General features: G+C 49.5%; 2 protein-coding genes across 2 annotated transcripts in view; one reads left to right on the forward strand and one right to left on the reverse strand.

Moving 5' to 3' along the window:
- The window catches only part of LOC142887035 (BAR/IMD domain-containing adapter protein 2-like), a 224,197-nt gene that overhangs the window by 118,767 nt on the left and 82,310 nt on the right, over window positions 1-23,120 (reverse strand). The window lies entirely within an intron of this gene.
- sdk2a (sidekick cell adhesion molecule 2a) overlaps window positions 13,374-23,120 on the forward strand; it is a 102,217-nt gene continuing 92,470 nt past the window's right edge. The window contains exon 1 of the mRNA XM_076023586.1: window positions 13,374-13,962. Coding sequence (XP_075879701.1) covers window positions 13,782-13,962 — 181 coding nt within the window. The 5' untranslated portion in view covers window positions 13,374-13,781. The remainder of the gene's footprint in view (window positions 13,963-23,120) is intronic.

The following is a 23,120-nucleotide window of genomic DNA, read 5'->3' on the forward strand; positions in this document are numbered from 1 at the left end:
ACATGGCAGCCGGCGAGAAAGCGAGCGAGCTAGCGAGCGAGGCCCCTCGTCTTGACTGATGCCGTCTGTCGTGCTTTCATTTACCGTTCAAAGCGGCGGGCGGACAAATGCCCAGACTGTGCCAGGAGACTGTGTCATCAAGATGTCTTTTTGAAGAAGTGCTTCTGGCACTTGACAAGTCTGGCAAGTCTGTTCGCTGTCTCCTCTGCTCGCTCGCTCGCCCGCCCACCCGCCCACCCGCCCAGCGAGGGGAGATCGATTATGATTTAGTTTTTGCGCGGCAAGTCGTCAAGCTGCGAGATTGACGTCGTAATATGCGCCAACACACGGGGGCTGCGGCCGATTCCCCCCCCGCCCCCCTGTGGAGCAGCTGCTATTAATGAGGCACAAAATAACAATTGTTTAGCTGTTGGCTGCGCAGGCCCTTCACCAGCCGACGGTGGAACACCTACTCACAGATGTGCTGCTAGCAAAACGAGTCTCCCGCACTCAACTAGCCGCGCTAACCGCGGCTGCGACCTTTGCCCCGCGATTTTATGCCACCTTTAACATTTTGCTGATTGATTTAACCTTCACCACTCACTGATTTCTCTCAGAATGACTGGAAGCTGTGTTTTAATGGCTTCCTGAATTGCATTCTTGCTCGCTCGCTCTCTGTGTCTCCCCGACAACTTGTCAGATTGGCACGCGTTTTTAAAAGTTTTTCCACCAGAGCTCGGCGTCGGCAGGTTCGCTTTTGATAAACAGCTGGAATATGAACTGAGTTTCTTTGCAAACTTTTCTCCCCCCCCCCCCTAAAAATTTTACAACAACATTTTAGAACATGATCAAAGCATTTCTCCCTTTAAAATAGATTCATGATTCATGGAAGGAAGAAAAAGACCACCCACCAATTCTTTTTTGCATTCGGTTCACTGGTCAGCACTGAGCTGGCTGCCGTTTGAGCAAACAGCGATTCACAAAAGACGCCTGTAGAGCAATTTAATCATCAGTAAGGAAATGGGTCACAATATTTTTTTTGTTTCACATATTCACACAGTGTCAGGGCCTGCAATAACACACAATTTCATCTGCTGAAATGTTCACACACACATATACATGCTGCTTTTCACTGGTAGCCTTTCACAAGTAGCAAAGCCGTTTTTTTGTGTTTTGTGTTCTTTGTGTTAGGTTGTTTAGGTTTGATAGGTTTGAGTTAGATAGATAAAAGTCAGCGCTGCTCAAGTCAGAAATTTTAGCAGATGTTGAAAATATCCTGGCGTCAGCTTTTACTGCAGAGTGGTGTTTGGCAAAGACTGCGCACCCCTCGGGGAAACTCGTCGCTGCATCCGCTGCCTTTGCCGGCTCGTTCATCAACACCAGAGCGACCAGAGCTCCTGTGAGTGAGAAGATTTATACACCACCGAGGAGAGGTGGAAGAATTAGCCCCAGATTTATGAACAAGGACCGCTACGGCTCGGCCCTGGCAGCTGCTACTTGACATTTGAACAGAGAAGCATGAAAGAAAATTGGAAATTGGGGGGGGGGGGGGGGGGGGGGTGAAAAAAAGGCAGGAAATTGGAACAACAGAGAGATGGGGAAGGAGTCGGATTCAAGGGAGGAGCGAGCAGGTTGAAAGTCGGATAAATCAACCAGGTTTGCAAACGGATTGTGGTACACATCAGGCTGGTCCTGAGGCAGAAATGCTGTAGCTGTTTTTTTAATTTGTCCTCGCGGCCCCTTTGGTGTCAAGACGAATTTTTTTCCTGCCTGTAAAAAAAACCCCCAGAAGTTGACAAAGACAAAGAAACAGGAAGTGACCTGAAGCCTCGCTGCGGCTGCCGCTAAGGAAATTAGCTTACGTTGCGGTCGCTGCGGTTTTATCGCAGTCGGATGGCATTTTCACTTTGCTTCACTTCCTCGTGGCTCGTAGCGTGTGTCCCTCTCTGGCTAAACTAGCTGCAACAAATCAATCTGATTGGCTGTGTTCGTGTTCCAGGTTTTGCCTCCCCTGGAAGCCAAAAGGCTTTCTCTCCAGATTCTTCACCAGCTTGAAATAACACAGACTGACACTGACGAAAGGCTCCACTAGGTTTGGCAAATTGGGCAGTCAGAAGTAGTGGCTTTTTCCCCTCTTGTTTGGATTTAAATAAAAATAAATGAAAAAAAAAACCCTACTGGGGGCAGAACGCTCTGCAGGTCGCCGTGCCCTCTTGCTCCAGCTTAACTGACGTGTCGCAGCGAATGGACGGTCGGACTGAAGACCGGCGCGGGCTCTTTGGCCGCGGTCACATCGGCTCAGCGAAGCGCGGCGGGGTGACAGGCGACCGCAGAGGACAGCGGACGCCCCGGTTTCGCCGCGAGGCGCCACCTTCCGAGTGTGACTCACAGCGGCGGTGCTCAGCTTCCATTAGTCGGCTGGTGGGCCAAGCCCCCACCTGCCGCTTCCCGACGTCGTGTTAGATCGTCGGGGGGGGGGCGAGCGGCACTGCCACAGCCGGTCAGGTTCTGCCTGGAGTGGACGCAAAGAGCCGGCGGCGAGCCAGGCGAGCTTTGGCGCCGTTCCACAAAACCTGAGAGCGGCGGGTGCAGCCAAGGTGGCTTGTCGGAGCTGACGGAGCTGGCGGCCAGCAGACTGGGGTGGCCGTTTGATGCTGGGAGATGAGAGAGACGGAAGGAGAAGCTTCTTTTTCTTTTTTGGCCAGAGATGCACATTGTGTTTATGTGTGCAGTGCAGTGCTTCGTTTTTAATCCACCAGCGCAATATTCCATGTGACCCAATAGCTGACATAACATAAGGACACCATTTCTGTTGATGAAGAAAAAATAAGGGGAAACTTAGCCAATCAAATCAAAATCAAGTCCTGCCAGTTGATTTTTTTTTTCTCTGCCGACATGAATACGGACCAAATATCAATGTCGTTGCTCTCGTGTGTTGCGTGTCAGTGTTTGACCTAGCATGCTGACTAGGAGCAGGGATGAAATATGCCAAGTGCAAATCAAATATGTGTTTGTTTGTTTTTGCCACCTGCCACGACAAACCTATTTTGCGTCTACAGGTTTTTATTGTGTCATTTCAACGTTCTGAGAACAACAGAGTCGGGACTTTGTGTCTCACGGCTTCATCAGTTCCATCTCATATCCATTTTTATCTAATAATTACAACCCCAAAGTCGAAACCCATTTTGCTTTTCCCTTCGCAGGACAAAAAGAGTGGTGTTTCGCAGACAGATGTAATACAGGATCTTACAACCATTCTCATCCTTAATTCTTTTAAGGATGAGTTTCGTCAGCCAGGACCGTCCCCTTGAAGAATTATCCGTGACGCAGTCCTAATGAAATAGAATTCTTGGTGTGTGTGTGTGTGTGTGTGTGATCACACTGCGTGGCCCTGATTTTAAATAAGGGAGTGATGCTTTGAGACAAAGCTCCTTTATGCAAATAGAAGTTCAGAAGGAGCAAAGCGATTAGCAGACTGTTGGGTAGGTGCGACCTCCTTTCTCACGTTTTTTTTTCCCCTCCTCACTCTGAAGCAGCTGTCTCACATGTGTAGTTGGCTACATTTGATCCAAAGTAAAAAAAAAAAAAAAAAATGGAGGAAGTTACACATCAGTGTATTGTGTTCAGCAGGCTAATTTGTTTCTTGGCTCGAAGCCGAAGCGGAAGCCATTTCCTAAGCTGCTCTTCGATTGATCAAAGTTTCCCAAACGTTTGAACTAATTAGTTCAAACGTTTAACTTTGTTTATAACTTTGTTTATAAACCCCTGGAAATAAACAGGAAGTCGAGGGAGAGCCGGCAGACAACACATCATCTTTTTGGAAGCATTCGGATCGAAATTCAGCAGCCACCTTCACCGCAGGTTGCACGGCGGAGGAAAGGGTTTGTGCACCGCTAGCTGTCGTTAGTTAGCCATTGCGCTAGATAAGCCATTTTGAATGATGGGATGTGAGAGCTGAGCTAACGCAAAGTAAAAGGTTTTTTTCTCCATTGCACCCTCCTCTTATCTCCCCGGGTCTTTCAGAGAGTGATGAACTCTCTCTTCACACTCTTCACGGCACCCTCTTCCTCTCCCTCCCTCCAGCACCTGCTCAAAATGTAGCTGCTCACCTTGGGAATATACTCAGCAGGTGCCACAGCTAGTCTTTGCTCCCCCCCACCCTCCCTTTTTTTTTTGTTGCTGCAGCTTTTCCGGACTTGTTGTCGCTGCTGTCATAAGCAAATATTTACTGGAATCAATAAAGGCCGTCGAGGTCCAGCATTAAAAAAACATTATCCGGGTTGTGGTGACGTGGGGCGGAGAGAAATGGAATGGAAAAACAATAAGGGCGAAGGCTTGTGATGTGTTTGACTTGAAGAAAGAAGAAGAAAGAAGAAGAAGAAGAAGAAGAAGAAGAGGAATAAAAGCCCTATGACGGTGGAAAACCCCTCTCTGAAACAAAGGCTCGCCGTGTGGGAATAGATAAGGGCTTCACTGTCGACTGCCACGGCTGGCGGAGCCTGCGGGCGCTCTTCCTGGAGGTTGGGAGGCTGAATCCACAGACTGGTGGAGGCTGTTGCATCAACCGGAGATAATATCTGACTCCTCTCTGCTGCCGCCCGAGGGCGAAAACTCGGCTGAACCTGAAATGCACTCAGTATATTTAATCCGAGGGCCCGTCGTCGGGAAAAAGACAAGCACGGGCCGGCTCGCGGTTAATGTTTAATGGACTTAAAGGACATGATTGCCCCTTGGCTCTGTATCAGATTTATGGGGCTGCCTTATTCAGTGGCAGGATAAAAAGGTTTTGGCTCCGCGTGCTAATAACAAGAATGACCTCCACCGCAGGAGCCCACTGCCGCATCCCACCCGCTTTTCACACACCTCCGACGTCGCGAGGCCCCTAACGATGTTTTTGATAATTGCCCCACAAGAGCCGAAGAGCCGCGCTGTTATTAGCTCGAGTGGCCCCTCCAATGAAAAATGACGTCTTGCTTTGTTAACCTTGTGCAGATTCAACACCGAGGTGTCACGGGCAGCGTTGTGGGCCGGGCTGCAAACCTTGCGAAATTAAGAAAAAAGAAATGCGTTTATAACCTGAGCTGCTCCATCAAATATCACGAGACGCCTTCAGAACGAGGAGGCGGGTTACACCTCGGATGTGCTTTACGGTCCGTTTTATTCCTGCTTTATGAAAATCAATATGTCATTTAATGGCAAATCGTACAAATACTGTCAATAAAGTGCTAACGGGTCCTCGGGCCTCGTCTCCCACGGCCAATTCCATCAGGAGGTGGAAAAAGCGAGAGAGACGTCTTTCTTCAAGGCCCATTTACGAGACTCGATCACGCCGCTGATGTTTTAAATCCTTCCCCGACTATTCATTTCCTGCGTGCCGGTCGGCAAATTTAGCAGTGAGACGTCGGAGGGAATTAGCGGCGCCGGTGTTACTCAGACTCCGACCTTCGTTCCACCTTGTGCGAAATCATAATTCTTGAGCAGAATGGCCATGGACTCACTGAACCTCTGAGAAATGATAAAAGAGTAGACAGTTCCTTCAAAAGTTCTCCTTTGTGACGTCACAGAAGACACTGACATCCGGCCAGTTGAGTGTCCGTGGAGTTTCCTCTTGTCCGATTCAACACAGCATAACCACACGGTGAATTTCTCCAGCTGTGCCATTTCAGAAAGTAAAGGAACAACAACTCTGCGTTCCACTTTAAGGAGTCAATTCTTGCTTTGACTCGTTTCCTGCTGCTGTGAGGGAGAGTTTTACGCGCCTGGAGTATATGTGACCGTTATGTGTGCACGCCCGCCCACGCAGATCTAGCACTTTCATTCCGAATGCCAGTCCAGAGACACCTGAAAACTGCATAAATCAATCTGTCGCAGCGAAGCTACTGGGGCGATGCAACCGACTTAGCCTCGGCTGGATAATAACTTATAATTGCATATGCTGCAATAATTCCAACCCATTGATCTGATTACAAGCTTTCGGCCCCCATAATTCATAATTTGTTGCTAATGCATTATTCTTCCGTGGGGCCCGGTGAGACCAAGTAATGCGTGTTTTTAAAAAAAATTCTGTCGTTTTGCTGCTGTTTTTTGGAGCCAGTCAGACTTTAACATAGGTACCTCTAAATATAGGTATTTATATGTAATAGTCGCAGACAAGTCAGCTCAGGTCCTAAACAAAATATTATTAAAACTAAGATACGGATTCCCTGAACAGGCATCCCGCAAGAGTCGCCGCAGACACGGTGAATTTCTTTTTTCCTTTTTTTTTTATCGGCTACAGGGATGAATTTCACATTCGGAAAGCGCTGTGAAATCTTACGAGACCTCTGGCTTCTACATCTCTATTCATCCCCACCTAATCTTTAGTGTGCCCAGGGTATTTTTATAATGCCATGATTTACCGTGGAGGCATTTTTTTTTTATGGGCTCAAGGATTTAGAAATGTGATCAGGCAAAAAGGTGGAGAGCGGGAAATTATTTTGCGCCGCATGTGAATAGCCGTCTTAATTACCTTTCCGGGAGCCGAATATGGAGATGACAAGGACGACCTTTATCCGCCGGAGATCTGACACGATCGACGGGTCTGCCTCTTACATGTTTGACCTCGGCTGTTGTTTACAGTCACTCACAGGCAGTCTTGTGATTAAAGAGCGGCTTTTTACGCCTTCAACCCCCAAATGAGGTTCTGATTTGGTCTGACATGTGCGGAGAAACAGACATTGGCTGGTATTATTAGAAGCGTATTTGTGAAATTGCGGCACTCTTAACCACCCACTTTGCGCTCATGCTGTGAAGGCCTACAGCTGCGTAAATGGAGTACAAATGCGTCATATAAAGAGGGCGAAAAAAGGGAAAGATAAAAAAAACCCACCGGCAGTGTTTTTTTTTTCCCCTCTCTTCCCCCCTGCGCGCTATTTGGAAACAAGGATTTAATGAGGAAGTAGAAAGTACAAATTGCGGAATCGCAGCGGTGAAGGTCAGGAGGGGAGTAGCACAGGAAGAGGATATTATGGGACATAAAATAACAGCAAACAACCCCGCGAGAAATGTCAGGCGTGTCGTGAGGATTTATGGTTGGAACTTTTCCTGAAAAAGCAGAGGGGGAAAAACATAGGCGAGGAGCCACGTCCGCAGTGGCACTTTGCAGCTTAAGCTGAGAGGTCCGTGCACTCGGCGTGCAGTGGGTTTTTGTTTTGACACGGGAAAAAACAGAAAAAAATGGAAAAAAACAACCAGTTTCCTCGGCTGCCGTTCGACTAACAAAAATGTGCAAGCGTGAAACAGCCGCGACAGTCTGTCGACTAAGTCTTTGCAAGAGTAAACAGGTTTTACAGAAGGACACAGAATAAATGTAGACCTGTGTGTGAGTGTGTGTGTGGGGGGGTTCCCGGATGGAACGTGCAGGGGTGGCGTGCTGAGCTCGGCTGGTCAGGGACTCCTGCCCTGATTGGCAACTTGAGTTGAAATCGAAGCTTAACGCTAAGCTCTCCGGCTTCCCCCTGGCATTGGGGAAGTAACACCCTTTCAAAATACAAGCCCCCAGTCCCACTTCCATCTTTTCCAAAACACACAACTGAGTTGCTGTTTCTTGCCATGCTATGCAAAATGGAAGCGCAAATGGCCTGTGGCAGGTTACAGGGTATGTCGGACCTCAATTTAGTATTTTGTCAAGATGCTGTGTTGGAGAGATGAATTTCCACTTATTTTAATTAATTTCAGATAATGGTGTTTTTTTTTTTTTCGGGCTCCAAATTCTCCAAATAGAGTTTTTTTGTTTCGTTTTTTTCATTTGGAAAACGGCTTGTTTGCCAATTTTGGTTTCCCAATTTCGAAAGAAAAAAAAAAAGCCATCGGGTGCCAATCGAGTGCCAAGTACATGGACCGTGAAGTCATAGCACAAGTGTTTGGCAGTGAGCGAATGACAACGTGGCAGCTTGAGCGGACCCCCCAAAAAAATGGCCCCCTCAGCGATTCAAAGAATCAATGACAGTGATGTTGCATCTGTCAGGTGCAGCCAGAATGAAACTTAGCCTTCAAATCTGTAGTTTAAAACACTCAGTTTTCCAGCGGCCACTTGGGGCGAAATTGAGCAGTGGGAGATCAATGCAAAACGACCGGAAAATTGCTAATGTTATTTACATCAAAGTGAGGCCGGAGGAGAGCAATTATGCCGGTGATTCAAGGCGATGTTCCTAAGTAGACGGCCCTCGGGTAATAACAGGATCATGTTTTGATATTATAAATATCCCACCCAGTATTGTCTTTTTTTCCCTCCTCATCCAAGCTGAACTCAGATAACCTGGCTACAGGTGTTTTTCCCTTCCGACCTTCCAGAACACCCCTCCCTTACAAACCTTAACGGCATCTCATTTTAAATTTTTCCTCCTGATGTTTTGCCGCACAGAAGCAAAGGTTTTGAGGCGGCGGGCGGGGAGGGGAAAAAAAAAAAAAACAGGTTTGAGGTTTTGATAAAATGATCCCCTGATGTGTTTGCCCAGATGCTTCCTGCTGGCGGCCTCACTTCAGATGTCTTTTTTACCCCCTCCACACAACCCCCCTTCGATTTGCAGAGGTTTTTTTTTTTTGCTTCGGAGGAGAAGAGCGGCGAGATACAGAAAAAAAAAAGAAAAGGGACGCAGCTCCTCTAAGGTAACGCAGCACGATGAGATGTCAGAGCTGAGGCTCACTCTTTACCCTCCGAAAAGAGAACAAACATCGACGGCGCGCAACAGAAAAAGGAAAATGCCACGGGCAGAGCGAGCAGCGAGTCTCCAGAGGTGTGGCCTCTAGACCGTGAATTGCAGCTTTTGTTTCCATTTGGGTTTGTGAGTTTTACCTCTACGGCGTAGTTTGCTGCTGATGCAGGATTGGACATTGCAGCGTTTAAGGGCGGGGCTTAGCGAAGGGTCGGCTGCATTGCTTGAACTTGTTCCGACAGTTTCTGTTTTAATCAGGCGGCAAATGAAACACCCGGAACGAGTCAACAATAAATCACTTTTGTATTCATTTCCTCTGTTATATGAGTTTTAAATTCATTTAAAAATGCGACGAGGGCCATGACTTTCTTCATGCGTGCACCGCGACACCGCCATGATGAGGTTCTGGTTTTTGTTTTGTATTTGTTTTGTTTTGTTTAATTAAAACGACTGCGTTTCAGGCAAGATAAGAATGTAAATTTCTGGGCAGCTGAGGAGAACTCCACCTGCTGTTGCGGCCATCTGATGCTTGACTTAAAAAAAAAAGAATTGATTTCACCATGGAAAAAAAAAGAAAGCCGGAATAGGTGCTTTTTCTAGGTTGCTTTTACCTCTGAAGCACAGACAGGAGGGTCTGTGTTTACTCCTCCTGTCTAGCATTAGTGCGCCCTGAGCACAGAGCACAGAGTGAACCAAAAGTCAGTTCAGTGACTGCCTGTAGCATACCGTACTTTTAGTTATTTAAAACACACACACACACACACACACACACACACACACATACATTAGATCACACCTTTTGTTTTATTAAAAGGGACATTGACACTGAGATCACGTCTCTTCATGAAATGAAATGACATCTTGGCCATGTATTTGATCCAGTGAAAGAAGAGTTTATTAAACTATTTAAAAACCAATGATGTGGGATAGGTTGCACTGTTAAATACAAAACCTTTCGCCCCCTCTTTAGTTTCTGCCCGTGTTTGATTTATGAGTAAATTTGCATTTTCCTTGTCCTGACGAAAGATCGAAAGATGAGATCGGCGGCAAAAAAAATGTCACGTCTAATGAGATGTGGGCTATGGTTCCCATATCCATCTTGGGTGAAGCTTGAGAAAAAGGAACGAACACCTTCACCAGCTACGTGGAAGGTGATTGGACAGATCTTCCTTTTATCACATGAAGTTTTCACATTTGGAGCGACTGCAGCTCACGAGGTAGAGCGGGTTGTCCAATGACCGAAAGGGTGGTGGTTCAAATCCCGCTCCATCCCAGTCTGTCATTGTGTCCTTGGGCAAGACACTTAACCCACATTGCGTCGTACGAATGTGAGTGGATGTTGGGTGGTGGTCCGAGGGGCCGTTTGGTGCAGATTGGCTGCCACGCTTCCGTCAGTCTGTCCCAAGGCAGCTGTAGCTTCACATGTAGCTTTCCACCACCAGTGTGAATGTGGTTCGAATGAATAATGCGTTCAATTTAAGCGCTTCGGGTGCCTTGAAAAGAGCTATATAAATCCAATCCATTATTATTATTATTATCGTTTGATCAAACTGCCCACATAACTATAACTTCACTAAACTGTTTGTGTGAACACCAGTATGTCCCAACTCTGTCTTCTGAAAAGACAGCTATTGTTCGGGTGGCATTACAAGCGGCTGATTGATATTTGCGATGCCAGGTTGCGATAGATTGATTGATTGTGATGATTTGATTCCATATTTTCCCCCGTTTCCTTGCAATCGCAACTCTGTCGCTGTACACGTGAGTCCCTCAGTCTTTAACTGAGAGGGGGGTGAGTTGTCCGGTGACAGATGCCACTTCCTGTCCCCGGAGGACCTTACCCCATCCCCCGTTAATGAGGGTTGAAACAGTCAAGCCATCCCATTTAAACCCCCCAGATGTGATGGGCCACTTTGTTTGCCTTTGCACGATCGCGCCTGCATTCGTAAGCGAGGCAGCGGCGGCAGCGGCGGCGGCGGCGGCGGCGGCGCTGGGCCAATCTCAGATGAAGCTCATTTCAATCAAGCCATTTCACTTCGTCTCCCAGCTGGACGTGACTACTTATTAAGTTGTGATGCTGCGAGAGCGACGGCTGTGGCTGCACCGCCTCAACTGCAGAAACCTACTGACGGAAGACTTTAAGGCCCCCTCACCCCCCCAAACTAACAAAAAAAAGAGTAAGCTATGTTGTAATTCTGCTGAATACTGAATTAATTCCTTCATGAGTTGAAACAGAAAAGAGCTCTGTTTTGGTTCCACCGACCTTATTACATTGCACTCCAATGTGTGTGTAACACGCAAATACTCAAACAGGCTGTTTCCTTTGGTGCTCGTCTCGACATTGTGGAAAAGAAAGACAAAAGCGAGAGACTTGCTTTCCAACGTAGGCCGAGGTGGTTTCCGCGACAAAATTGAAGAAAACCTTGTGTGGAATTAAAAGACCTGTTTTTTTTTTTCTAAAGTTCGCCGTGCTCCGACAAAGTGCTTTGCCAATGCAGACGCCTCATTAGTCACCAAGGACTCTTATTTGAAAGGAGAGGAAGAAAGAGGAGGAGAGAGAAAGAGAAAAAAAAAACAACGCATTGGAAAGTTGTCCACTGTCGCTGGTGCTTTTCCGTCTGCGGTTTCGTCGCCACGGCGTGATTAAAAGCGCTGCAAAGCTCCCCCCCCCCCACCCCCCCCAACCCCTCCCGGCGAAGCCAATTACAACATGGGCGGGTTTGTGATATTAGGTGAGCAGCAAATTAGCCGCCGCTGTAAGGTTATTTAACACGGTGTCACCTCGTCTGGTGCGTCTATTTCTGGCCTAAATGTCAGCTACATAATAACCTCATTGTTGCCCCGCCCCCCCCCGCCGCCACCACTGCTGTCTCATCACAGCTTTCCTCGCCCGCTGCCATCAGGCAGAAGCTCCAGTGTTTCCTCGAGACGGAGACGGAGCACCTGCCCTCGTGGCAGATCACCGCTTCCCCTGGCAGCTTGCTAATGTCAACCAGCGGGGATGGGTGGGAGGTGGGTGGCACGGCGGCGGGACTTCCAAGACGGCGGCAATTTTTACCGCCGCATGCGAATGAGGCCGAGAGCAATCTGTCGGCCTGAGAGCCTCATAATCAGCACATCATTACGAGTGGAGGCGGGGACGGGACGGCTGGGACGAGCAGAGAGAGAAGGAGAAGGAGAAGACATAAAAAAAAGAGGAAGAGGGAGCAAATGGATGAGGGCAGATGACACGCACACACGCAGCCCTTTCACTCCCGTTTGATATGAGATGCGCGAGACGACGAGGACGACAAGGAGGAGGAAGGAGTGCGAGGCTCACTGCACGACGAGACTGAAGCACGGCGAGCGACCCGGGCAAGCGTCTGTTTGTCTCTCTGAAGCAGCAGCAGCAGCACTAAGCCGGCTGCTGCTGCTGCTGCTGCTGGTGGCTTGGATGTTCCCCCTCAATAATGCCCCTGGTCTTCAAAAAACACACACACACACAATATATATTGAGAACACACACACGCGTGCGCACAAACAAAAGCACAAAGCAGGTATATGCGTTTTTTTTGTTGTCATCCATTCCCCGGCCTGAAATATTGTTGACACTGCTTTGATGCTAAGCTCACCCAGCATGCATTTCACCCCCAGCCCGGTTCAAAAGGAGCAAAGGACAACAAAGCTGATATCACAGCCCGCCGGCACCTCCTGCGCCGCGTGCCCTCCTGTGTTTTCAGAAGTGCCCACCATTTCCCCGCGCTCAGATCTGCCTTTTATCCTTCCGTCGGGCCGCTCACAAGCAGCAGCAGCCCCTCCTTGATCTCCGACCACAAAATTGTCCCCGTGTGAGGTCTTTTTTCCCCCCGCCATTATTATTTTTTTATTATTATTATTATTATTTATTTATTTATTTATTTTTAACTTCCTCCCCACCCTGCCTTCTTGGTCCGCCTTAACCACGCGACACAGACAGGGGCTTTAAACTTGAAATAGAGCAGATTTGCATACAATTATATTTGCGAGTCTGTGACCCAGTTACATTCAAAGGGGAGAGAAAAAGGAGGAAAAGACACAAACACGTCTGTTTGGATAGATTCAGCTGTCATCAGGTGGCTTTGAGAGGCAGCCGTGTGACAACAATCAATCACCGCCTGTCTGAAACGTGGGGTAGGCGAGGCGGGGGAGAGGCTCGCTGCCGCTCTCCACCGCGTGGGGGCAGTAGCGCACAGACCACCTGCCTGCCCTCCTTGCCACTTGCCTGGTGGCGCGCTCGCGCGGTTACTACTCCAGATTTTTGGCGGTCAACTCGGTTGGGGGGGAGAAGGGAAGCAAAGAGGATAGTGTTGTCACCTGTGACGGCGTGAGTGGAATGAAGGAGGAGGAGTGAAGACGGGGGTGGGGGGGTTTCCTTCTCTCGAGCTGGAGGGAAAAAAACATTTTAGCCTTCGTAGGAAGGAAGGAAGGAAGGAAGGCGGAGTGACCGCGGCTATTTCCGCACTTTGGATGGTCGAGCGAGGAGAGGGCACCATGAGCAACCTACTGCAGGCAGCCGTGACAAATGGAGCAGGAGGCTTTGACAGGAGTGCCTTGCTCAAGGACTGCTCGTAAAGGAAAAAAAAAAAAAAAAAAAAAAAAGTGGAGGCAGCTTTTTGTTTTTCAGGGGGTGAACTACTCCCCCACTACTCTGCCACCCCCCTCCTCGAGAACCTCCTCACACCATCAGCCCTCTTCCTGACTCTCCCCGCCATACACGCCGGGCTCATTCCAGGCACTAATAAGATGATGTCAATACTCCGTCGCGCACACTTGACAGCCGAGCAAATTCAGTCGGACTGACTCCGCCTCGCTGGCGCGGGACTTTGACCACGGGCTCTCCGCACAGTCTGTCTCTCCGCTTGTCTGTCTGTCTGTCTGTCTGTCTGCACAACCCCGGTGCTCTCTGACGGAACCGGCACTGCCCGCCTCCCCCACTCCCCCCCCCCCTCTCCCTCCCTCTCTCCCTCCAGTCACTCACCCTCATCACCGGCAGCAGACTGACGCACCAGACTGGAGCTCCCGAGCAGGACGCACGCAGGCAGGCACGCAGGCAGGAAGGCAGGACTCTTTCCCGGGGAGCCACCGAGCAACATGTACCCAGCGCGGGGACGCGGAAGGCGCACCGGGGACTCAGCGGTGGTGGCGCCGCGGAGCGTCACCGCCGCCGCGGTCTCTGCCTCTGCTGCTGCTGCCGCTGCTGGGGGCGGACAGGTGTGGGTCTCCTGTTGGATGCTTCTGTGGGCGACCTGCATCCTCGGCGCCCGGGCTCAAGGTAGGCTGCGATGCTTTATTATTTATCTAATTATTATTTTTTTTTTTGAGGGGGGGGGGGGGGTCTGTGAGTGTGTGTTTGGTCGCACCGTGTTGGATGCTGGAGGGGGGGGGGTCTAAAGGTGCCGTGAGAGGCAGAAAGTGCCCACGGAATGACGTTTTTGTGAACTTGATCTACACAAATGTCTGCTTCTGTCCCTGATGAGAAAGATTTCCCACCCTTTTTTCAATTATCTTCATCTCCAAAACATCCTGTGAGCGGGGAGGAGCGCAGCCTCCGAGACTGAATCACAATTATCACCCGCTTTAAAAGAGCCTCTTCACCAATTAGTCACCGCGAGAGCTGTTCATTTTCTTCCAGCAGCTCCGACTGCTAATAATGCACAAGTGGTGTCCGTACCACACTTGCCCTGCTGTGTTGTCTTTGTGTTGTGTTTGTTGGTTAATAGTTTTGATTTATTGCGTGTGGACTGGTCACCTCCAGGTCTAAATATAGGAATTAAGACTTCAGATTCAGCAGCTTTTCTCTTTTTCCCCCCTTTTTTGTAACAATAAAAAAAAAAAAAAATCCAGTCTGCCGGCCAGTAGAATTAACACATCATTAACACATTAGTCAGCCTTTAACTTGCATGAATATGAATGCGAGGAAACGGGAGTCATCATTTTAAAGGCTGCTTTGCATGTTCACTCCTGCTCCTGTCGGCTCCCCCAGGCTCACACAGCACCTAGCCTCCCGTGCTGTACATATCTATATTTAAATATATATATATGTATATATAATGGCCTGTCGTTTATGTATATATATATATATATATATATATATATATATATATATATATATATGTATATATATATATATATATATATATATACATATATAAATGTATAAAAATGTTAATTCAACACAACATACTCGTTTCATTTCACTCACCATTGGCTCAGTGCGTGGAGGCGAGTAATCACGGCGCTGCTGTGAAATCTATCTCCGTCTGACGCCCGACTGTCATCTGTCGAGCACATGACCTGCTGACCGGTTGGGGAGGAGAGGCCGGGCCTGTGCCAAAAAACCTTTTTTATGATTAGCAGGGGAACAACTGTCAGTTTTCACACAAAGGTAAGTCGATTTATGGAGGAGGTAAATGTGCCACTGGGGCTCAAAGAGTCTCGGAGAGACGGGCAGCAAACCCCCCCCCCGTCTGGGAAACTGACCACAAGGCTTCTTGTAGCCAGAGATGGGTGTGTGTGTGTGTGTGTGTGTTGGGAGGGTGACGCAAGGTGTGTTAAAGAGTCGCAAACAGGAAGTTCATCCGAAGTGGCTGCTTCAGATCCTCTCGAGTGCATCGCAGCCTCAATCCGAGCGCCGTCTCCAGCACACGTCTTGTTATGCAGGGCACAGTTCCTCTCCGGCTGCTGCTGCCGCCGCCGCCGCTGCTGCCGCCCTTTCTTCTTCTTTTTTTTTTTTTTCCTCTTCCTCGGCTGACACACTCTTGGAACCTGCGAGGATCTGCTGAAGCTGCTCGGAAGGACACTTGGCAGGGCTTTGCCTTTCCTACCAAAACAGACCCCCAACTCCCTTCAATGCTCCCAGCTGTGCTTTAGCACCGGGCCTGAGATTCGCTCCTACCGGAGAGGGACTTCCTCCTCCTCCTCCGCCTCGTCCTCCACCTCCTCCACCTCCCGTGTCGTCTTTGTCGGGGGTGCTCTCACCGGCCAGCAGAGGGCTTGTTATACCCTGAAGTGGGAGGCAGAGCTCATCCTCTGGGGGGGGGGTGCCTCGCCGCTCGCGGGTGACGGACGCGAGACGCAGATGTGCCCGTGCATAAAATAAGAGTAGTCGTCTCACCCGCCCGACTCCCTTGGAGACCGGACGGCGTGAATTAAGCGACATGCACCCCCCCCCCCCGCTCCCCTCTCCCTCCACCTGCCGGCGGGACCAAGGGTTGCGTGTACTTGTTTTTCAGCCGCCTCCCGCTAAGCGCCCTGCTGAGGTCTCACACCGCCGGCACACATGAGGATACCTGATGGAGCTCGCAGGGGGACGTCCCTCCTGCCACAGGCTGCTCCCAGCAGGCCGTCCTCAGACTCATTTAGACCCCCGCCGCCAAATAACAAGCGTGCAGATGTGCGACTCTGCTGCCGACATTCACCAACCCCTCCCCAAGACGTCCACTGTGTGTGTCTCCTTGTGCCGTTTCCATGTGTGCCTCGCCTTGTGCGCGTGCCTGGCTGCCTACTGGTGCTTCAACTCTTTGTCCCTGTCTGTTGAGCTTTAATCTAGATAGCACCACTGACATTCTGCCAAGCTGCGGTTTGCTGTAATTTTTTCTGGACGTGCGTTATTATGCGGCTTGACAGCTGTCAGCCATTTCCAAATCTGTAAATCTTATGATAATCCACCGCGCTTTACATATATATATAAAAAAAATGAAGCATTTGTTTAAAACACTCTGAATCCTTGTGTGATTAAAAACTCCCTGCTGTAATGCGGCCGGCCACCAGATCATAATTCATCTGTATCTGAGTTGTGTGTGTGTGTGTGTGTGTGTGTGTGTGTGGCTAGGATGAGGGGGGACACGCACTAGTGCACGCATGCATGCAAACTCATCTGCAGGAATGAATAAAGGACAGAGGGGGGAGAGGGGAAAAAAAAAATCAATGTGTACAAGATTACAGAACTCCATCAGGGGAAACATAATACAGTTTTAATAGAATCAAAAGCGTCCCGTTCCCACGGTGAGCGATGACAGACCAGAGCGGCAGCGCCCACACGTACAGACGCAGACCGTCTCCCATCGCGAGCGCCGCCTTTATTGTCTTTTCCTGCGAGCCGCAGCAGGCACGCACTCGCTCGGATGTGCGTCACGTCGGCCGCGACAGATTCCGGAGAGCCGTCGACCAAACATGTTTTACGACCAACCACATGTCTCCGCCCCCATCCAGTAAATAAAGAACCCGCCGCTCCGCCCTCCTGCTTTTGGTGGAACGACGTTAATTGGACACGTGTGCAACTCCGGTGAGCTCACAGATGTGCGCCGAAATTTTGGCTGAATGCTGATTTTTTTGTTGGTTTTCTGTTTTTCTTTTCCCCTTTTCCCTTTTCACGGCGGCGACTCGTGCAGCCTCCGGTTGAAATGCAATGGCGGGCTCGACTCTCCCATTCAGGCTTCTCGTGTGACTCCTGCCAGCGTCCGCCTGCCACGTCTTCTCCTTCTCACTTCTCTGGCTGCCAAAAATTTTCTTCCCTCGCATGTTTATTCATTGTGCCACGGGATGCTCTATTCATCAAGATGGAACATAATAAGTTAAAAAACAAAACAGAACAGAAAAATCTTGCTCACAGCAACGTTGAATGAAATCATTTCCTTTCCAAATGTATCACTGAAAGAAAAACAGCCCTGAAAACAAAAGTTCCTCAAACCTGTTTAAGGGCGACAAATGAGTTTGATCGCCTTAATTGGCTTTTACCAGTCAAACTGTTTTTTTTCTTAGCTCCAGGAGGCCTTTAATTGGCTCAGTCGAGCAGCAAAACTGTGTCCATTGTTCATAATGGAAATGTAATCAAATTAACTCGTACTACTCACTAGTTTTGGCGTTCCGCTTTTGGCCAGTCTCTCCCCGTTTGTCTTTGCCCAGCGGACGACGATAATGGCCATTTGCATGAGGCAAAGGTCTCCCGCCATGTGTCTGTCACCGAGCCATGTGAGGGCAGCTGACTGGGACCGCTCGCACTCGGCTGCCGCTGTTTTGCCCGAGAAAGCGAATTTGCTTCAAGAAAATGAGACTGAAAAGAGGCAGAAGGAAACTCAGAAATCTATCTATCTATCTATCTATCTATCTATCTATCTATCTATCTATCTATCTATCTATCTATCTATCTATCTATCCATCCATCTATTTGAATAATATCTGTGCCCATTTTTTAGTCTTTCTGGCAGGCGGCCATCCCCTCGTCTTACTGGGAAAGAAGGGCGAGCTTTAAAAGGTTTAAGCTTCTCGAGTTACACTCCTCAATGGCGGCGACATTGATCCGGCTCCGTCTTTAGGGGACGAATTCGATCGCGTCGCACTCCGGGGGGCGTGACTTCGTCTCCCCCGCGTGCGTCTGTCTCCCTGTTTACCGATGAGAGAGCAGTGGAGGGGGGAGTTAGCGGGGGAGGGAGGGAGCGCCGTAGGGGGACGGACTTCCTCACATGTTAATTCTAAGAGTCTAATCAGCCTGACACAGGACCAGGAGGCATCTCCCCCCCGATTTCCCACCACCACCACCCCCCCACAACTTATCCAGCACAAAAGAAGGACACGTCTCGGAAAAAGGCTGCCACCACCCCCTCCCCTCGGGTGCGGCTGAGGCCGAATGCAAGGAAGCAGATCTTGGATTGGAAGTCGCGGCGAGCTCCCAATTTGTCTAATATCTGGCTGACAAGGGAGCCGAGACGGCGGCGACGACGCCCCATCAAAGTGTCGTTCTGAAGGGAGATTTGAGAGCCGTTCAAAGCGGTGTCATTTGCTTTCATCCAGGGAGACGCGGGATCGTAGCGGCGGAGTCGGTATTTTTGGACCGTACATCTGTCCTCAACCCCCAGCCCACTCCCCATCCCACCCCCTCCTTCTCCGAGCCGTTCCATGTAAACATTTAAACAACACAAAGGCAGCCCAAGGAAAAAAAAAAGAAAAAAAAGAAAACAGCAGCGAGACACAATGGGTTTTTACAGCGTAATGCGCTCACCGGATCTGGGCTTTTTCTCTCTCCACTCGGCTCGGCCCTCCTGGGGGACGACTGGTGAGTGTGTTCCTGTGTTGCGAGAGTGAAACGGCAAAAGAGCCCCCAAGAAATGCCGGGAATGGAGAACCCGTGTTCGTCGGCGCCGGCGCTCATGTTTTTTTCACCCTCTGCTAGTAAGAACTACCGGTTGTACCAATCAATTTCCCTTTGTGCGTTCACACGAGTGGATTCTTCCCTCCGCGCCGCCGCTTTAACAAGTCAATCAAAGAAAAAAAAAACACTTGGTTATGTTGCCGCAAACAACCGGCAGCGATTTCTGGCCCAGAGTGCGCAATTACGCCCAACGTAGCCGATGACTGTTGATGCCTGCGTGGAAACGTGGGGAAGGAAATGTAAGAGAGGGAGAAAAAAAAATAAAAATCAGATGAGCGAGTCCCAGAATATATATGGTGCTAAGAGGAAGAGCTGCCTCGCCATCAAAGAAGCCTCTTCGGCGTTGATGAGCCTCTCGTTCAAAGTCGATGTTTTTTCTTAGTCGCAGCGACCCGGTTCTCCACCGCCCTCCCTTCCCCGACCAGACGCCGTACTTTCTCTCCAGAATCGAGGACTCGTCTGTAGAAGAAGCTGCGGGGCCGAGTCTTACCGCTGCTGCTCAGACTTGGCAGCGCGCTCGCCCGTCCCGCCGAGGGAGGCCTGGCAAAACGCCTCGAGCTAGCTTTGCGTGCACACTATTGATTAGCACCAGATCTGACTTCCTTCCTTCCCCATTGGCCCCACCCAGTGGATCTGCTACACGGGATGCCAGATCCACTTTTATATCATCGCTTTACTTTTTTGTTGATGGCTTCTTTCTGTGGCTCGAAACGACTCCCTCCTTCTCCCTAACTGTTTTTCCATTACAGTTTTTCGCAAAATAAAAGCGATATTTTTAACAAAGTACAATTGAGATTTTCAGGTGTTTCCATTGAATGGTGTGAAGCGCATCAGCCGTAATTCAGATTACGTTTGCTTTTGTTTGTTTGTTTGTTTGCTTTTGTTTTTCTCTTTGATTAATTGTAAAAAATATTACGCTTCCTCCTCCGTCCAAACATAACGCATTATTTTCACTTGAAGTGAACTGGTCACGTGACCCCATTTGTCACTTATTTTTGCAATATAAGTCTACATCGAATTGTCTTAAAAACCACCTCATGAGAGCATCAAAACCTTTTAGCCATATTTGAGAGGTTTTTTCGAAGTTCAGTTGTTTCCATTACCAGTTTTTTATTGTGATATTTCGGTTTTGCGCAGTTCTGGGGGTAATGGAAACCCAGCTCCTGTCAATAATTTTTGAAGGCCAAAACCTTAAACAAATTAGATGTTAGCGCCGATCTCAACCCCCCGCACTCCAAAACGCACAGACGCATCGACTGAGATGAATGGGAGGAAAAATTCCAAGAAACGGGCTCCGTCCGCCGCCGATAAGGAGTCGCCCGCTGTCACTTTGACGCGGCGGCGCCTTCTAATGCACTCGCGTCTTTGATCACTCGTCCTTGCCTCTAACATCAGCCGAGTGCCAGTTAAGAAGCGCGGCGGTGATGGGAGCTGACAGCAGTAGAGGGGGTTGGGGGTGGTGGGGCGGCGTGTCACAGCTGGAATCCGCCCCCCGACCGAGGACCCCGGCAGCCAGGCAGCAGGAGCCATGGCGGCGCTTCAGGTGCAGGACTAGAAGCATATGCTGGCGCTCGACCTCGAGTGGAGCCTCATCCAGCGGCGCTCGGTCGTACGCAGGGCGCCGGGGCACCGACTGACCTTAAGAAGATGTCCTTAAAGCGCCACTAGTTCAACCAGGAAATGAAATTTCACCTCACTTTCCGCCCACCCACCGTTAGCGGTGGAGGCTAACGGCGCTGGCATTTTATCTGCTGCACGTAGATGTTCCAGAGTTTCATGGAGGGAGGGAAGGAAGGAAAGAGGTAATCGCTTTAATGTTTAACAAAAAAAAAGAAAAGAAAATCCATTTCCCTTCTGACACAAGTCACTGCGCTGCTGGTGTTCAAGTGTCTGGAAGACTCGGCAATTCATCTTGAAGACAGGAGCTGCGTTCGCTCTCACGAGTCTTGCAATTAAACAAACAGCCTGGTCAGGGTCCTCACGGACGTCCATGGGGTTTAGAAAACGTCCCCACAGTCTCTTGTCGACCAAGCAGCCAACTGGCCAATGTGTGAAATTTTTATTAATTTTGATGGCACACTTTACGATGCTTTATTAAGTCTCTCATAAAAGCAATGACAACAAAATGAGAGTCGACATATTTAGCCATATATAAATACATCTAGAATTAAAGTAAGACATAAGAAAGACATCAGCACAGCACTGCGGCTGTGGGACTCTGCTGCAAGAAAGAAGAATTTTTGTTAGAATTCTTTGCATGATTTTGCAATGATTTTGGAAACTGTGGCCAATTTAACTTTTTGCTCAGGTCCATTTCCAGCTGGACTGTGGATGGTTGATTGAGCGAACGGCTCCCTGGCTGGGGACGTTAACATTTTGCCGGAAGGACGTGAACGGGGAACTCGCGGCGCTTTGCAACGGACGATCGATGATTGTGGCATCGGTGACATTCGTCAGAGTGCGGTGTCTCAACTTTAGCGTCTGCAGCCCGACGAAACGTCTGCATTATCGGCCGTTGCACCTCCTCCTCCTTCTTCTCCTCATCCACCCACTGCAAGCTCCTCCGTTCTGAGTCTGCATACATATGTCCACATATGTTTCTTGCTGTAGCCCTTCAGATTGAAACCCTGCTGCGGTTGTTCTGGTAGTGCCAAAGCCACATGGGCCTCCACTCCCCCTCTTTTCTTCTCCTTAATCTCTTAATCAACAAACGTCCGCAACCAGTAATTTATTGCTCTCAACTCCTCCAGCGGAGCGGGCAGGCACAATTATGCCTCGATGACCAACCAAAGTCAGTTCGCTAATAAATCAACAAATCAGGAGAAAGGGGATATTTTTGTGTATTTTTTTTTTTTTGTTTTGTTTTTTTCACTCGCCGCCTGCAGGATTAATAAGTGCACTGCGACGGAGAGCCGGTGTTTGGCAATGAGGCGTGAACGTGCTGGCAGACAAATGGAGTCTGTTCCGCCTCAGCTGATTAAGGATCAGTTTTTAGGAGAGCTCCTTAGAGGTTAAGCATGGAGATTTTTGGGGCCGTCGCCTCTTTCAGAGCCAGCAGCACCGACGGGGGAGGGAAAGAGATTCCCGTGCAGATACTGATGCTTATTTGCTTTCATATCAACGCCAGCGTGACGGAGGAATCTAATAAAAGTGCCTTTCTTCTCTTTGTGTTTGTTTATTTATTTATTTATTTATTTAATTTATTTATTTACTTACGTTTGGACCTGTATGGCACATTTTGCAGACGCACAAAACGGCTGCTAACACGCCAACGCCTTTCCTCGGCCATCCGCCGGAACGTCGGGATTGTTTCATTACGGCTAAAAGGAGGCGGCAATGCAGCGGTTGAATGCCGGCTTTCCGTGCTAATGAAAGTGGGCCACAGCCGCCGCCGCTGCTGCGTCTCGTGTGAATAGACAAAATCAGTATCAGCTCTTTTTACTTTTTTTCTTTCCTTTTTCTCTCCCCCTACCCACCCCCCAGCCCCCACCTCCCAGTGTACAGCGTCATGCTCCGGTGGTCCTCTCTCCGTGCAAAACACTCTCCAATCGAACCTGTCTCCCTGCCAGAGAGCGCAGTGGGGACGGGAACAGATGGAGAAATGAATATTGCTGTGGACATCGTGTGGAGGAGGCGGTGGTGGGGGGGCGGGGCCACGGCCGAGCGGGAGCAGGGGGGTGAGGGGGGCGGGCTGGTCTGCGTCGGTATTGATGGGGGGAAAGAAAGAGGAGCGCTGCATCAGTGGGCCGCAGATTGCTGCGCTGTACAGTAGCACAAATCCTAAATTCTGTGCGGCTCCGGCGGTAGCTAGGAAACAGCTGACAGTAAAACGGGGGGATCAGAGGGATTAGTGAGCCCAGTTGGAGCCCAAACAGCAACTCTTCCACTGCTCCCAGCCCGCCCCTCTGCAAACACCCCGCCCACATTTCACATTTCAGCCCAGGTTTTATTTGTTCCCCCCATTTTTTTCCCTTCTGCTCGCGACCCCTCTCTGCTTAACCTCCCCTCAGTCTAATTGTTTAGTATGGACCCCCTGCCTTCACCCACTCCTTCTCCCCAATGCAGTCTTTAGCTCTTACATACTCTCGCATACTGGCAGTATGTAGAAAAGGTCACCGATTCAATTTTTTGGGGAACGAGGCGGGCTAAATAGCAAAAGACAAGCCCGCTACACACACGCGCGCACACACACGCACGCACGCTGGAGTCCGATCCAGACAAAACAAAGACGCTGCGTCGCGAAGGAGAGTGGCCGTGCACCCGTCACATGCGATCAGCGCCGC

Source organism: Nelusetta ayraudi, unplaced genomic scaffold (assembly GCF_046127955.1).
Source record: "Nelusetta ayraudi isolate G7.1 ecotype Tasmania unplaced genomic scaffold, CSIRO-AGI_Nayr_v1 ptg000016l, whole genome shotgun sequence".
Classification (NCBI taxonomy): Eukaryota; Metazoa; Chordata; class Actinopteri; order Tetraodontiformes; family Monacanthidae; genus Nelusetta; species Nelusetta ayraudi.